Source organism: Equus caballus, chromosome 7, assembly GCF_041296265.1.
Source record: "Equus caballus isolate H_3958 breed thoroughbred chromosome 7, TB-T2T, whole genome shotgun sequence".
Classification (NCBI taxonomy): domain Eukaryota; kingdom Metazoa; phylum Chordata; class Mammalia; order Perissodactyla; family Equidae; genus Equus; species Equus caballus.
This window is the reverse complement of record NC_091690.1, coordinates 85,605,211-85,617,320: the sequence shown is the minus strand read 5'-3', so window position 1 is coordinate 85,617,320 and position 12,110 is coordinate 85,605,211. Positions and strand designations below refer to the sequence as shown.

Below are 12,110 nucleotides of genomic sequence, written 5' to 3'. Positions count from 1 at the left end.
ACTACAGACCACAGAAGCAGCCTCTGAAAACTTTTCAAGAAGCAAAGTGTAGTCTCATCAGAACACCACAGATCAGTGTTAAACATGTCATAAAATCAAGGTAGCAGCTTGTAGATTATTTTGAAGAGAGCATCAGATGTAACAAGAACAAGAAACTTTTGTTTCAAATATACTGAGTCCCAGTGTAAAATACGTCATTAATCAAAAAGTCTGAAAACCAATGATATAGACCCCTACTCTTCTACTTAAACAAAACTTCTACACTCATCTTTTAGTTACTTAGAACACAGCACTGAAAACTGAAAAATCTAGCTTCAAATCCCAGCACTGCCACTTACAAGATGTGTGAAGTTGGGTAACCTCTATAAGCCTCAATTTGCTCATCTCTAAATTGAGGTTAATGTCACCTACTATATACCAGGCTCTTGTGAGGATGTGAGACAATATATGTAAGTGTTTTACACTTAGCAAATGCTCAGTGAATAGCAGCTATACTTGCTGAGCTTCTTGGTGATGTAGAACAGGTGAGATTTCCCTAGGCTACATAAAGATAGAAGCTTGTTCCCTGATGAAGATCTCAATTTCTTAAAAACAAAAACATGTACACCTACAGGGAAAAAAAAAATTGGAAATGCTTTTCGCTTCTTTCCAGACAGTACTAAACTTAAGGGTTAAATTCTTACAACATTTTCCTAACTATGCAACAAATATACACGACCATGAGTTAGTTTGTAAATGATTATATTAGCCTATCCTGCTGAAATTTGGGAGGAAATCTCTTAAAAATTATTTCCAACTATTATAATACTAACATATATATATATAACATATATATAATATTCCAACTATTCCAATTATTTCTTTTCATCTAAACTAACAAGTCTAAGTTCCAAAGCTCATCACTGTTCACTATAAGATCTCAAATTCCTTCTCTTATCAACAATAATAAAACCACACTGATTAAAATTCACATAGTGTATGTGTATACATATATTCACTCATTCTAATGGCTGTATGTTATCTTTGGAGAAACATCACCACTACAAGAGCAACAGATAAATGGCACCAAAAAGATATACATCAGAGTATGCCACAGTGGGAGTAATCAAGCTATTAAACCGCAAATAATTCACTTCAGTCTTCTAAGAACTCATCTACTGCATAAACAAAGTCTTTAAGAAGTACAATATTATTAGACTGCTATTTCATTTCTATCCAAAAATAAAAGGTGCTTCTGCATTTTAAAAAAATCTTCCTGTATTTTAGGAGTTCCTTCCAGAGTAAAACTTTTTTTTCCACCCTGGAAGTTAACATGCTTTCAAATACGCTAATTCAACTGGCAGAACTGAAGGGAGAAAACCGCAGCGCTTCCTTAGCAAACCTCGCTTTCTGGTAACATACCTGTTCTCTGGAAATGCAAGGCAACGAAGGTCTCCTGAACATTTTGGAGCTGCCATAGTAACTGGCCGAAGTTTCTCCGAACGACACGCAGCTGGACCTCCTCCGGGGTCTGATCACAGGCACTTTTTCCTCCGCGGTGCTGGACAGCCGAGGATGATGAGGCGCTTCCCTGATTTGAAAGAAGTGATCCAACCCCAAGGCCAGCAGGCAGCCGGTGCCGCCCGCCAGGCAGGAGAGCAGCGGCCTGAGGGCTGAGGGCAGCGCCCCGAGGCTGGTGAAGGAGACCCACCAGACGCAGCTGGAGAAGAGCAGCACCAGGATGCTGTGCCGGAGCCGCAGCGGGCGCGCGAGCGTCAGCAAGCCCACGCAGCCCAGCACCCAGAGCAACCTGCCCGCCACCGCCGGGGGCGTGTGCGGGGCCGGGGCCCCCGCCTCTCCGGGCCCCCAGGACCACGACCAGCACTGCCACACCAAGAAGTCCCCCAGGTAACAGCAGGCGGGCAGCGCCAGCAGCCACCAGGCGCCGCCGCCGCCGCCCGGGCCCGGGCCCGGGCCGGGGCCGCGCTTGGTCCGGGTCAGGAAGCAGGTGAGGAAGAAGAAGGCACAGGCGATGCTGAAGAGGGGGCTGAGGCTGAGCGAGCAGACGCTCAGCAGGGTCCGCAGCCGGGCGGCGCCGGCAGCCCAGCCCTCGAGCCCCGAGCCGAGCAGCAGGGCGAGGACAAAGGCGGCCAGGGCGCCCAGCGAGAGGCGCGCCCGGGAGAAGGGGGAGCGGCGCCGCGGCTGCAGGGGGGAGGCCGGCGGCGGCAGCAGCAGCTCCACGTTGCAGAGGCGGCAGAGGTGGAAGAAGAAGCCGCGCGGGGGGTCCTGCCGCAGGGGGCTCACGCAGCTCTTCACGTAGCCGTTCCTCAGGCTCTCGGGGGGCGAGCCGGCCCTGTCCGGCGGCGGCGGGCACCGCATGGCTTTCGCGTCTCGCTCGTCCCTCCTCATGGCCCGGACCGGGGTGGCCGCGGGCTCGGCTCGGCCCGCTCGCGCTCCCTCGCCCCTCGCCGCCGCTTTCGGGGCGCCCCCGTGTCCCAGCACGTCAGGGCTGTGCCCGCCGCCGCGGCCCGGGGTCCCCGCCGCGCGGGCGGAGGAGCGGCGGGCTCCGCGACATGCCGGCTGAGGACAGGGGCGGCAGGGGCTTCTCTCCGGGACCGCTTCGGCCGCCCCCTCCTTTTCCCTCGGACACCTCTCGGGACGGGAGACGCGGCGTCGCCTGCCTGCTCCCGCGGGCTGCAACAGTTACCTCACGGCCCCAGCCTGGTCCGTTGGGCGCGCGAGCGGCGGGCGGGCGGCGCTCCTCCCTCGCGGCTGCCCCGGCCGGGCGCGCGCCCCGCCCGCCGCCCGCGCGCCCGCGCCCCGTCCCGCTGCAGCCGGCGCCGCAGCCCGCCCGCCCCAGCCGGGACCCCGGCGACCGAGCGTGCCCGGGCGGGGAGAGCGCGGCGCGAGGGCGGCCGGGGTCCTCTCCGGATGGGAGGGGCCAAGCCCGCCGTCTGGGACCCCGGGCGCTCAGGTTCCCTTTGGGAGTAAGTCACAGACACCCAGCCAGGCTTTGACAGGGCATCGCTGGGGTCTTGGGGAAAGAGGGTGTTTGCGGTCCCCAAGGGGAGTGCGTAGTAGGGAAGATGAGCGGCAGGTCCTGCCTCTAACCTCCTCCCGGTTCAAGGTGGGCCCTTGGACTATCCGAGCCGAGCTGTGATCTGGTAAGGGCGGCAACCACCATGGGCATGGCGAAGAAACCCTAATCGCTGTGTGTCTGTCCTCAAAGCGACGTGGATCCTTGGGCCACACAGCAGGCCCAGGATCTTTGCAGTGGCTCTTAGGAAGGAGCGTGCACGTGGAGTGCTCTCTGGGAGCATCCAACGAGTTTGTCCTCCTCGAGAACCATCTTCACAGGCGGGGAACTAACAGGCCATCCTCTGCTTCACACCCTTGCCATACGCACCCACTGGTTCACGCCCGTATCCCCCTCAACAAGCATAGAAAATCTGCAGTGCAAAGTTCTTCCCACATTGAAGGCTTTTCCGCCGTAACAGCGTGTTCTGGAGAGGGCGTATGGGAGGATTAGGAGTCCCCTCCAAGACCATTGCCCAGTTTGGATCAGTTCGCCTTGAAAGAAGCCAAATAAGATACTATCTGTGAATTACTGGTGAAACTAGCAACTTGTAGGAAAGACTGACTTGAAAGCGGGAAGAACTTTGCTGAACCAAAGGAACTGCTCTGGAATCTCACCAATCATAACTGCCTTAGAGAGTGAACTGTGTTTCCCTCCACCGAAACTCTCCCTTCAACCTCCTGACAGGCCTGCATTTCTCAAAGAGCTAATTCCACATTTTTCCAGGGAGATGAGAAACCTTACTGTGTGGTAAATCCCACAAACAGGCCCATTTTTCACCAATTAATCTCTGCCCACAGCCATGACCTAAAACAGACCATTTTCGTAGATGGTCATAGTTCACATACATAGCAGAAATCACTGAGAAGTTAGCACAAGAATTTGACCAAGATGAAAAAAAAAAAAACAGAATTCCCATTCCTTTTCTGTCTCTTAGATAAAGGAAAAAAATATTTAATAGAGTTTTCAAATTGATTACTCAAATGCCCTAAAAGGTAAAAATCCATGGGGTCTTATTTCCACCATGACAACTGAAATTTTTTGAAAAGGCCCATTTCAATAGAACTCAGCAAATACATTTTTTAAATGATATGCATAGAATTCATCACTACTGGTCAAAGATTAAAGTAGGAATGGATACATTTTGAGCTTGTACAGAAGAGCAAGACAAAGCTAGCACCAACATTACTGAAATGTCCATTACAAATTCTCACGGGAAATAATAAAGTGATTTGAAAGTTAGAGCAAATTCAGATTAAAGTTGTTGTTGCTTTTAAACCTTGGGTTGTCATCTGAGGTAGGATGGGCATAGTAATGGAAATAGTAGTGGACTGAAAATCCACGTCATAGGTTCTAGTCCTGGCCCAGACATTCATGCCCTGGCATTAACCAAGTCGCATAACTTTTACAGGCCTCGTTCTTCTCAATTGGAAAATGAAGCTATTTAATTTTGATGACCTTTAAAGTCCCTTCCAGTCTTAAAAAGCTATGATTTTGAATGCCAAAAATATACAGGCATCTTTAGGATCCATGTTTCAGATTGCCAAGTGCAACCATTGAATTGTTTGTACCAACAAACTAAAGAAAACTTGCAGTGTTTACAAATAAAAATAAAAGAATTTGTATCCAAGGACTGTTATCTAGAAAATAAAATTCAAAACCCCCTTCATACTTTGCAGTTCTCCGTTAGCCTTTTATCTGTCTTCCCAGGTCTTTATGAGGCTAAAAGCCCAACTGTTTCAATAACCTATAGTTGGAGTGCATCCTTCTGAACACCAACCCCGGCACCTGAGAGGATTCTAAGATAAAATGTAAGGACGTGACCAAAGACCATCAGTTTACTTAACTAAAAATATGCACAAAAAGAATGAGCTAGCTATGTTTATAGCAACTCCCTTCTCTGTTTACAACTTTGTCAAAGATTATTAGTAGGCCACATTTCTTAGCTTTCAAATTATTTAATTATTCTTTTGCCAGATTTAAACAACGAACAGAATTACTAAGATCTTGTCTTTAGGTTTGAGAATGTATGACCTTTATTTGTTGTGAAAAAAAGACCTAAAGTCACAGCGTACCGTTGACTTTTCTCAGCACTTTCTGTCCCAGCCTCATTTTACCTGACCTTGCCTTCTCTCACATCTTGACCTATGCCCTCTCCACTAGAAGTATGCTCCCAGTTTGATGATCCATAACATGGGATCCTTGTGCCTGCCAACTAATCATTCTGGTGCAGTGCAACCCTCTGTGTATTCCTCTGTTCTAATAATGGAGTTCTTGCCCTCAAACTCCAAAGACCCATTTTTTTCATGTGCCCCAGTTTGTGGGATGAGAATTTTGTTTTATTCTCCATTTTAGGTACCCACACCAATAAGCTGCCAGTGCCCCCAATTAACTATGGAAGAACTAAAACGCTGCTTAGGTCTTTCCAGTCTCAGGGTCAAAAGCTCTGCCCCTAAACAATAGTCTAGTGGCTAAGGACCCCATTGGCAGATTTAAATGCCTGCCCACCTCTCTAGTTTTACAAGAAGCAGTTGAGATGTGCCATTACTGGACTCAGCCCAATGTTAGAACACTCGCTTCATCTGGGACCTCTGGTGCTCACCATTGCTGGATGGGAAATTGCCCTCTGCATTCCCTTGTTCTCTCCTTGAACCTTCATCCTCAGAGAAGCCGAAGTAACAAATGGGCCTCATGTTGGGTCTCAGCTGCCCCTCCCCACTTACCCTGTCTTCTAGTGAGTGTAACTCCCCATCCTTATACCTTGTACTTTCAACCTATTTTTAAGAAGATAGGATTATTTCCTAACTCTAAAATCCAAATGTAAAGAAAATCCATTTCTAGTGCAGTATTCCCGGAAATTCCCTTCCAAAATTAAATATTTTTAAATGGATCTTAGCAGCCAAACCTATTGGTGACTCTATTAAAGTTATTATCATGGAATACATGATACATGGAATACGTGATCTGTCCAGTCATTATCACTGACCCATGATCAGGCGACTTCTCAGCATGATTTATGGAGCAGCCTCTAAAGATTTGCTAAGAGCAGTTGAAAACCAGGAAATAGTGGTCACCAGTTCTTTAAGAGCTTCTTATTACTGTTTCCCTTCTGCATGGTCACCTCTCAACAATGATTTTGAAATATTTTTCAAAATAAATGTTATGCAAATAAAAACAAACTGCTCTTATTGAAGTGGAGGTGTCAGGGCTCAGAAGCTGACAACTCAGCAGGTCTCTGCCCCTCCTACTCAGACCTGAAGCCCCTCTTTGGAACCCTTGGGTTCAAAAAAAACAAAAAAAGAAAAGAAAAATTTAAACCTCTGAAATAGACCATTAAAAAAATGGATTTGAATCAGATGTGGGAAAATGCTTAGAACTCAGTGCTTTTTCTAAAATGTAATTTTTCAAAATTCAGTAATAAAGCAGCCCTGATTTCTCAGGGACAATGATATAAAACAGTCTGACAAATTTTAAATATCAAAGAACCTTTCAGGAATAGCCAGTAAATTAACTAGTATCATTGAGAATCCAATTCCTAAAACTAGAGCCGTTCCTTAAGATACATGAAAACCTTAAAAAGTTTTGAAAGAATTAACATTTACAAACTTACGTTGGAAAATAAAAACAGACTGACTTTTCTCTGGTATAGAAAGGATCATTCTGTTTTCAATATGTGGTGGCAACTGTGTTGCTTAAGTATGTTAACAATACCTATTTTCCTTCCAGCAAATACTCATCTCAGAATCTGAACCTCACTTTGACTCACTACTTAGTTCATCTCAACAAGTACAAATCTTCCTCCACTTACAGTGGGGTTACATCCCGATAAACGCATCTTAAGTTGAAAATATCCTTTAAGTCAAAAATGCCTTTAATACACCTAACCTACTGAACATCGTAGCTTAGCCTAGCCTACCTTAAACATGCTCAGAACACTTACATTAGCCTATGGTTGGGCAAAATCATCTAACACAAAGCCTATTTTATAATAAAGTGTTGAATATTTCATGTAATTTATTGAATACTGTACTGAAAGTGAAAAACAGAATGGTTCTAAGTGTATCAGTTGCTTACCCCCTTGATGGCGTGGCTGACCGGGAGGGCCCGTTAGCACTGCCCAGCATCACGAGAGAGGATTGTACTGTGTATCACCAACCTGGGAAAAGATCAAAATTCAAAGTACAGTTTATACTGAATGCATATCACTTTCACCCCATCGTAAAGTGGAAAAATCATAAGTCGACCCATCATAAGTCAGGGACCATGTGTGTTTATTGAGTGCCCACAATATGCGGAGCACTGTGCTAGGTGCCATTTAGAACATTAAAAAACTATGAAGTTCTAGGCCAGCCTGAACAGTTAAGTTCACACGTTCTGCTTTGGCGGCCTGGGGTTCCCTGGTTCGGATCCCCAGTGTGGACCTACACACTGCTTGTCAAGCTATGCTGTGGCAGGCGTCCCACATATAAAGTAGAGGAAGATGGGCATGGATGCTAGCTCAGCAAAAAGAGGAGGATTGGCAGCAAATGTTATCTTCCTTTAAAAAAAAGAAAACTATAAAGTTCTTTAGAAGCTTCCTCAAGATACAGTTTTATGTGGGAGATAGGACCTGTGCACATAGACTGTTAAAGAGAACGAGAGAATATATGATGAAAACTGTTGGGAACAGTGCTTCAGAACTGTTAAGGAAGAAGAGAATCATTGTTTTCCAGAGTCTCTCCACTGTGTGGTTGTCTCAGCTTGTTTTCACGATTTGTTTCTCCTTCTCTACCAGTTACAGTTCTCTCCCTGGTGTCTGGATGGCTGTCTTCCCTCCTTCATCTCTATATTTAATTCCCTCACTTCTGTTACTTCCTCTGCTCTCCTGTGTACCACTCCCCTCCACCAACATTTAATCTCTCTCCTTTAATGAATGCGTGCATTCATTCAACATTTATTAAGAGCCTGGCATTGTGCTGGGCACTGTGCTAGCTGACAAGGATACAATGATGAAAGATGTGGTTCCTGTTCTTAAAGGCTCATAGTGGAAACTAGACAAGTGAAAAGACTACTAGAGCCCAGTGTAACAGGAGCTGTGACGTAGAGGTAAGTAAGCTCAGTGTACTCTGGGAGCTCAGAGAAGAGACACCTAACCCAGACCAGGGCAGGAGTATTGGGTGAGGAGTAATGCTCTTGGGGAATCAGAGAAAGAGATTTCTGGGCTCGGTATTGAAAGATGAATAAAAAGCACCTAAATTAAGTAGGGAGAAAAGATAATCTAAGCAAAGGAATCAAGCAAGTGCAAAAATCTGGGAGAATGCAACCATGGTGCATTTGGATAATTTCAAGTATCCAATGGCTGGAGTGTAAGGTATGAGGAGGCCAGAGAGAGTATGTGGCCCTAATATGAAACTGGAGTTCATTGTTGCTATCTGTTATATAAAGGTTCATTTTATGTTATCATATTTGTTTATTTTCCTGGCTACCTCTTCGGTATACTCTTCAAACACAACAATTCTGTCTTATGCAGGCTTAATTCAATCTTCATGCCGTGCCTAGCACAGTACTCATTAATGCTCAAAAGTTTTTTTAGTGTGTTTGTATTTCTCAAAAGAAGTTTAATGTCAGATTTTTTAGTTGTATGTCCTTCAATTTTTTTCCCTCTACTGGTCAATGAATTTTAATTGAAACTCTTAATAAATGATTCAATACAAAAATGATTCCATACTGTTATTGAAAAATATTTTTCTTAACACACATTTGCACAAAACCAGTAAAAGAACCCTTTCTCTGGATTTACAAAAAACATTATACATATAGTTATGTTTGATTTAATTGCCAACATAAAATCAATGTTTAAGAGATGTGTGGTTGAATTTTTTTTTTAATTCAAGTGATGGTACCTGAATTTCTTTTGCTATGAAAGAGTATATTCTACTACTTTAAAATTTTTCTCTTTTCTATTTCTAGTTTTCAGAGCTACAACTGTATCTGTGACACAAATCCACTATACTTTAAACACAAAATAACTGGTAAAAGTATTAAATCTATAACTATTAATCTGAAATTTCCTGGATGTTTTTTGTATTAAACCTAAAACCTGAACCTTGAACAATAAACAGCAATGCAAACTCTTTCCAAGTTTTCCTGTTCCCTCCTTAGACAAGCAGTAGTTTCTTCAGCTCTGGCTATTCCAGCAGATCTGAAGGATCACAGCCACGACGGTGGCAGCCTACCGTTGACACTGAACTTGTGGTTAATTGTGGAGTTCTGCCACAAAACCACCTCACTACCACAAGCTGGATTCTTGCCCAGGAGAGTGACAAACTGCCAGGCCAAGCAATATACAGGAGGCAGCAAGAGCAAACTGCCTTTTACCCCAGACAGCAGTCGTTTCTGGATTCCAAAGGGAGCCAGCAGCAGGGCACACCAGAGAAAAACTGAAAAGTATGTCTTCTCCCTTAAACCCACTTAACATGTATTCACGTTATTTTGCAAAAAGATTCATCCAATTCCATCTAGCATCAGCAATAAATATGAGACTATTCTTTTCGATAGTAAATTTTTTTAAATGATCATTGGGATTGGAAATAAAATTACAGTTATATTACTGTTCATTACTAAGTGAACCACCTACATGTGATCATTGCAAATAATGTGTCTTTGTGTGTGATACTAAGCTGCACATAGCAGCACAGCAGCTCTGGGAACTTTATTTGAAAGGCAGGGCAGCATGCTGTGAAGGAAGGAAACTAGCAACAGTCAGGTCTAGTTACCACTTTGTAGCTGCATGACCTTGGAGGTCACTTAATGTCTCATGTTACCTACCTCATCTATGAAATGGGGATAACAATGTCCACTGCATAGGGTCATGTTATGGATTAAATTAAATTAATATTTAAAATGATTAGCAATGACTAGAGGCCAGCATAGTAGTTAAGTTGCCATGCTCAACTTTGGTGGCCCAGGGTTCTCAGGTTCGGAAGATAACATTTGCTGCCAATCCTCCTCTTTTTGCTGAGGAAGACTGGCCCTGAGCTAACATCCATGCCCATCTTCCTCTACTTTATATGTGGGACGCCTGCCACAGCATGGCTTGACATGGCTTGTAAGTTTTCTTACATCCTACCCTCTTCCTTACCCTTCCTCATCCCTTCCAGACTTTCCAGGATTCTATCAATTCTGAATTTTTCCAAGGAGATCACCAGATTGTATCATCTGTTCAATTTGTTTTCAAGGTTTGCTTTCAATGTTATTTTGTTCAACTAAATCTGTCTTCCTAACTATGCAATCAAATAAATGTTAGCAGCTCTCTTTCATCACAAGGCAAATGCAACAGGGATTTTAATACTTTATTCTAGTTGTGTACTATAAATGCAAAAACAATTTAATACATTAATTTTTAAAGGAATGACTACATATTATAATTTTGTGGGCCTACATATCTTAGATCTCATTCTGCTGAAAAGATGTGGATTTAAAGCCTGTATGTGGTAACATGGAGAAACAGAAAAAAAATCAAACCTTAACAACCAATGTCATCCATAATAGCATTAAACATCGTGAAGACAAGAAAACATTTGTTTGCAAAAGTTTATTCATTCATTCAGCATGTGCCAAGCATTGCCCTATATACTAAAAGTACAACTATGAATAAGATATTGTCCCTGCCCTCAGTTTGGTAGAGGAGAAAATATGTAAACAAGTGCAGCACAGGATGAAATGCTCTAATATGCCTCTTACCAAGTACAGTAGTGGGACGAATAGAAGTTCACAAAGAGATGCTAGCCTCGGTATTAAAGAATAAATAGGGCTTTCCCAGGTAGACAAGGAGAAGGGAGAGCATTCCCGACAGAGAGCAGTATGTGCAAAGACGTGGAGGCGTGAAACAGCATGGGCATTTCTGGAACTGAAACCAGGTTGGTATGATTTGGGATGGAGGGAAGATGGGCATGGGAGAAATGAGGCTGGGTAGATGGGTGAAAGTCAAATCATGGGAAGCCCTATAGGCTATCCTGAGAAGCCAGGGATTTATTCTGTGAGTGATAAAGAACTGTTAAAGGTTTTGAAGCAGGAAACAGGCATCATCAATTTTTTTTTTTTTTTGGCATGCCCAATTTTAATTGTGCATTTCAGATCTCAGTGCTGGTACTGCATGAAGAATAGTTTGGAAGAATCTGAGACCAAAGCCAGGGAAATCCCCTAAGAAACCACTATAATAGGCCAAATGAAAGATAAAGTCTGTAAGACAATGGGAATAAATTTGGAAAGGAAGGGTTGAATTAATAGCAGCTACAAAACTTTCTGCTCAGTTCCTTAGAGGGAAAAGGGGAATGCAAAGAGGGCTCCCTAGGTCTAGCCTAGGTAAGTAGAATATCTTGAAGCCATTAACCAGCATAAGAAGTACTAGAGGAATCAGAGAGTAAAGATTATGGGTTTCATTTTGAGCAGATTGAATCCAAGTGGAGATGTTCCTTGGCAGATGGATATATGAGTCTGAAGCTCAAGAGAGCAATCTGGACTAGAGATATGCTTGGAAGCCTGCAGTGTAAGGGCAGAAGAGGAACCCTGGGAGGAAAATGAGACATCCCACAGGAGAGCAGATAGCATGATAGCAGAAGAGGATCACTGTCTGAACTCTAAGGATTACCAACATATAAGGGACAAGGAGCAAAAGAATTGCTCGAGGGGCCAGCCAGTGGTGCAGTGGGTGAAGTTCACACCTCCCCCTTTGGCGGCCTGGGGTTCACTGATTCAGATCCCGGGTGCAGACCTATGCACTATTTGTCAAGCCATGCTGTGGCAGGCATCCCACATATAAAGTAGAGGAAGATGGGCACGGATGTTAGCTCAGGGCCAGTCTTCCTGAGCAAAAAGAGGAGGATTGGTGGCAGATGTTAGCTCAGGGCTAATCTTCCTCAAAAAAAATTTAAAAAAATAAAAGAAAACAATTGCTCAAAAGGATGACTGAAAAGGAAGTGGCAAAGTTAGAGAATCAGGCAAGAGTAGTGTCACGTACCAAAACAAGGAAGTTCAAGAAGGGAGACAAAAAACATAGACTGCCGCATTCTGAAAA

At 44.1% G+C, this 12,110-nt stretch overlaps 1 protein-coding gene across 3 annotated transcripts in view; it reads right to left on the bottom strand.

Annotated features, from left to right (window-relative positions):
* The window catches only part of PDE3B (phosphodiesterase 3B), a 191,785-nt gene extending 189,088 nt beyond the window's left edge, over window positions 1-2,697 (bottom strand). For 2 of the 3 annotated variants that reach the window (XR_011441143.1, XM_023646082.2), the window contains exon 1: window positions 1,402-2,528. Coding sequence is in view for 2 of the 3 variants with exons in the window: in XM_023646082.2 (XP_023501850.2) it covers window positions 1,402-2,388 (987 nt within the window). In the remaining variant the exon portion in view is untranslated. Of the gene's footprint in view, window positions 1-1,401 lie in introns of all 3 variants that reach the window. The other variant, XM_023646081.2, reaches the window with a different exon arrangement.
* Window positions 2,698-12,110: the final 9,413 nt, after the last annotated feature.